Raw genomic sequence first — 4514 nt, forward strand, 5'->3', positions numbered from 1 at the left:
ACACACACACATACACAAACACATACACACACACATTCACACACAAACACACACACACACAGGTGGGCTTCACTCGTCTTGCCCTCCACATAAAACTACAAACAGAGCACTTCGTCTACAATGTAATGATATAGCTACGGGGAAAACAGCACAAAAGACCACGATCGTAATATTATATTGAAAGAGTGAGCGCTGAATGAATCAAATATTCCAACAATGAACCAAAAGTAGATGTCACAGAAGAACGGTACAAAGCGAAACACACCATACAGAGGCGGGCAGCCAAACGATAGTCTAGTGTTCACTGAAAAAACCTTGTCATTCAGAGACGAGCAAAGTAACCGATTTTGAGTCCTTTGAGGCCAGTGAAGAAATTCCAATTCTCGAGAGCGGATCTGGGTCACTGGTTTGTCAACACTAGACAGTCTCCAGTAATGCACCAACAGTTTACCGTCTCAAATATACTACAACAGCACGGACAAAGAGTTTATTAGACCGTATAAAAGGGTCAAGTGTCACCCAGTGCTTTCTTCAGAAAAGTGTTCCATGATGAGAAGATAAAATCTCTGAAGACCAACGTACAAAAAAGAAAGTTGGAAAACTCCAAGACCACAAAATGGATTTCTATGACATTTGTGGGGACAATTTTCATTCGGAGTCGAGCAGCTTGTTGTTGTCATCGTCGTCGCGTCGTCGTCCTCGTTGTTGTTGTTGTTGTTGAGGTTGTAGTTGTTGTTGTTGTAGTAGTTGTTGTTTTGTACTTGTGGTTTAAACATAGAAAAAGATCATGTGTCTCTTTCTTTCTTGATGTTCATGTCTTTCCCCACACAACCGAGGTTTCCACTGGAACCAGTACCTCCACCGGTACCTCCACCCCCACCACTACCACTGTTACTTCCACTCCCCGCCCCCGCTGCACTCCCAGAATCTCCTCCCGCGCTTCCCCCACCCCTCAGGGCCGGGCCTTGATAGTCGTCCCCTAGGATGGTGATGATTTCTCCCTGCATGAAAGCCCAGGGCACGTTGGATCCGGAGAGAGGACACTTGTTGCCGCTCGGACAGTACACCTCCGTGCCCGCACCCTGGCGCTTGATGCTCTCCTTCGAACATGGGAAACAGAACTTGTGCTCTGAGACAGACGGGCACTGGACGAAGTGAGTGTCTTCCAGCCGCTCTTGACACAGCGTGCATTTCAGCAACTCCGGCGACCCCGCCGGCGGAATCCCGCCGCTGGTTGATTCGGGCATGGTGCTGCCCACGCCTGTGTCTGATACAGGCCCTGACGGGTGTCCGCCGCTACCGCCGCGTCGTGAAGCGGGTGATGAGTGCCGCGCGTTGCCGCCCCGCATCAGGAGAGAGCTATGTTGCAGCATGTCTGAAGTCGGCGGCGGAGGAGGAGGAGCGGTGTGACCTGTGGGCGAGGTCAGAGTGTCGGTGACATTCATGAGCGCCGCCATGGGGGACGAACCTTGACCCGGCGCGGCGCTGACGCCCTCCGGCGGCGTTGGCGTTGTGTTGTGGTTGCTGAGCGGCGACATGGAGGTCGAGCTGGGAAGACCCGGGCCGTACGCGGCGGCGGCAGCAGCGGCGGATGTGATGGTGAGCTTGAGCGCCTCCGCCTGGCTCTGTATCCAGTGCTGGCGTTTGTGCTGCTCCTCCGTCATCTTGATGGCTGGACCACCGTGGTCGTCGTCGCCGCTGGCAGAGCCTTTCCGCTTGCGACTGCTGCCGCTGCTCCCGCTGTTACCGCCGCCAGGACCGTCCAGGAACGAGCGGTGATGAATCTCCGACTTGGACAACGGTACAATGCGGCCCAGATGACTCGGAAGGGGCGGCAGACAGCTGTCTACGAACGGCGTGGGAAGTAATTCTCTCTTCAACAACTCTCTGAAATGCCTCACGTGATCAGTGAACAAATCCGTCATGCTGTTCCACTGGCCGCTGTTGTGCTTAACCTCGTACTCTAAGAACATCAACCCTGAACTCTGACCTTTCCCGAGGTCGCTGACGGCGTCACGACACATGAGCTTGACCAAGCTCGACACAGAATTGTGAACTGTTCCTGAACCTATAGGGTACTCCACGAAATACTTCAGCTCTAGCTCATGCGGCGCGCGGAGACTGGCGTCAAATGCAAACATCCTGCCCACCAGCATGTGATCCTTCTTCAGGCGTATCTGAAAGGGCACGCACGCCGCTAGGGTGTTCAGCGTGTCCCTCACGAGCGGGTGTTTCTGAACGGCCTCCTCGAGAGAGGAATACTTGGCGCCGTCCTCGCACGAAGAGCTGGACTGTGTGATACCATCGTCGTCATCTTCCCCTCTTTTCGCCGACAACAATGGCGGTTGTGGCGGGGCGCTGTGACGACTGGACTGGCTCAGCGGGTGAAGTAACGGCATCCCCATCCGGGGTGGACTGCCGCGATGATGGATGTCCAGGTGATCCTCTACAGACCGCGGCACGGGAAGGTGCCCTACTGGCAGACCGTTGTGCAGCCTCCCTAGAGGACTGAAGTCCATCACATTCCTCCGAGCGTCGAGAAACCTGTCAGGTGGCGGTGGAGGGTGGTGGGCGTGTGGTGGGTGCGGTGGGTGCGGTGGGTGGGGCGGCGGAGGGTGGCTTGGGCCCGGTAGATGGTGGTGGGAATGAGGACCAGAGAGACGTGAAGCGTCCAAAGCTACAGAGGCGTGAGAGGAAACCCCCAGAGGCGGTGGAGGCGGCCCATCCACTGAAGGATGGAGAGGGGGTAGGCCGCCGGTCCTGGAAGTATGCACAGGAAGACCCTGAGACACCGGAGGGGGTGGAGGAGGCTTCCCGATACCATTGACCACAGGAGCTCGGGGTGAGTGCTCCTGGAAGCCGTGCACACGCTTCATATGCCGGGCCGATTCGATGATCATCTCGATACGGTCCGGGCCCTCATAGTTGACGCAGCCGCGACACACGGGCTCGGAGAAATCGTGCAGCATGGCCCATGGCGTGCGGGGCAGGTCGCACAGGTAGCAGTGCTGGCGTTGGGCGCGATGAGGCATGGACGACATGGTCTGGACGAGCAACACCTTAGTGCACGGCGCACCGGCCGACAGGGGGAGCTGACACCCGGATGGCATACAGAAAGGTCATAATCGTACCAGAGTAAGAAAGTATCCTGGATTTCTTGACAACAGGAAAGTGCGGTCTATATGTATGGCAATGTGATTCAATGAAAAAAGTGTATGAATCTTCCAATCCTTGGTTAAGTCAGTTCTATTCTCTCCGAAAATAGACGATCGATCCTGGCATAGAGAATTCGAATGTTATAATCTCAGGGGGTCAGAGGATACATTAGATTAGAAGAATTTGGGTTTTAGCTAGTCCAGCGCATTCCTCAGTGACCAATAACAACGTCCCTTATCAATGAATTCATAAGAAGCTCTTAAAACACAAGGTTACACGAGAAAGTAAAATACTGTAGACGTAAAACAAAAACAGAGTGCAGAATGAACTGTGGTACTACTTTACCGCTCCAAAAGAACACAGAAAGTTCACTAATCCAAACAAAAACAGAGATTAAAATCCAGCGCGGCGAAAGAGCTCAAGTTAGACTGGCCTTGGGCTCAACAAAGCCAACAATGAAAAAGTGTCACTTGGAAAACTTCACAGCGGGGGGACAAAGTTCTATCGTCTTGTCACGACACAAGGTGCTGACACCAGAGATGACACTGACTGAAGCTGACGGCAGCGATTTCAAACGTGACACAACTGTCGGCGCGACATCAAAGGTAGACAGCCCTGACAGTGGTGCGAGTCTTTTTTCATCACAGTCTAGTAGACAGAGAGGGCAGGAGACGGGAAAACCTGCTCTAAATTCCCATCCAGACTGTGAGTGTTGTGCGTGCACAATGCGGGTGACGTATTCCAGACATGAATGACGAAAACGTGGTGGGGGTCCCACCACCAATCGATGATCAGCACGTTATAAGATTGAACAAACAAAACAAAACAATTCAACTGAATAATTCCTCTCCCTCTCTCTCTCTCTCTCTCTCTCTCTCTCCTCTCCTCTTTCTCTCCCTCTCCCTTCGTTGGCCGACAGAGGTTGGGAACAGAAACACGACCGTGTATATTATATTATTATCTCTTGAGCCAGCACATGAGGAGAATCTTGAGCAGTGCCGAGTCCTCGACGTAACCAGGACACCACCAGTGACTGACTGTCTGTTTGACTGCTAGCGTACCGTACGCGACACGGGCGCTCTGTTATGAAGGAAGAAGAAAAGAGAACACAACAAAAAAATTATCGCGGCCCGCGGTTCTCGTGGGCTTTGTGTCGCTGCGCTCCGCGGTGCGACCTGGCGGCCCAGCACGTCCTCACACTCCCAGTGAACGCGCGCGCACACACACACACATACACACACACACACACACACACACACACACACACACACATACGCACTTGAGAGACGTGAACTCTTTGTAACTCTGTGCTCTGCCGGAGGTGGCCAGGTTACAACACATGTGGCGGGAGTTGTTCA

The 4514-nt window shown here is 53.4% G+C and overlaps 1 protein-coding gene across 1 annotated transcript; it reads right to left on the minus strand.

The window, feature by feature from the left end:
- Nucleotides 1-6: 6 nt before the first annotated feature.
- Nucleotides 7-4364, minus strand: LOC101860309 (probable E3 ubiquitin-protein ligase IRF2BPL). The gene has a single exon (XM_013091021.2). The coding sequence runs from the start codon at nt 3108-3110 to the stop codon at nt 786-788; it is 2325 nt and encodes a 774-aa protein (XP_012946475.1). The 5' UTR covers nt 3111-4364; the 3' UTR covers nt 7-785.
- Between the last annotated feature and the right edge of the window lie 150 nt (nt 4365-4514).

Source organism: Aplysia californica, unplaced genomic scaffold (assembly GCF_000002075.1).
Source record: "Aplysia californica isolate F4 #8 unplaced genomic scaffold, AplCal3.0 scaffold01869, whole genome shotgun sequence".
Lineage (NCBI taxonomy): Eukaryota > Metazoa > Mollusca > Gastropoda > Aplysiida > Aplysiidae > Aplysia > Aplysia californica.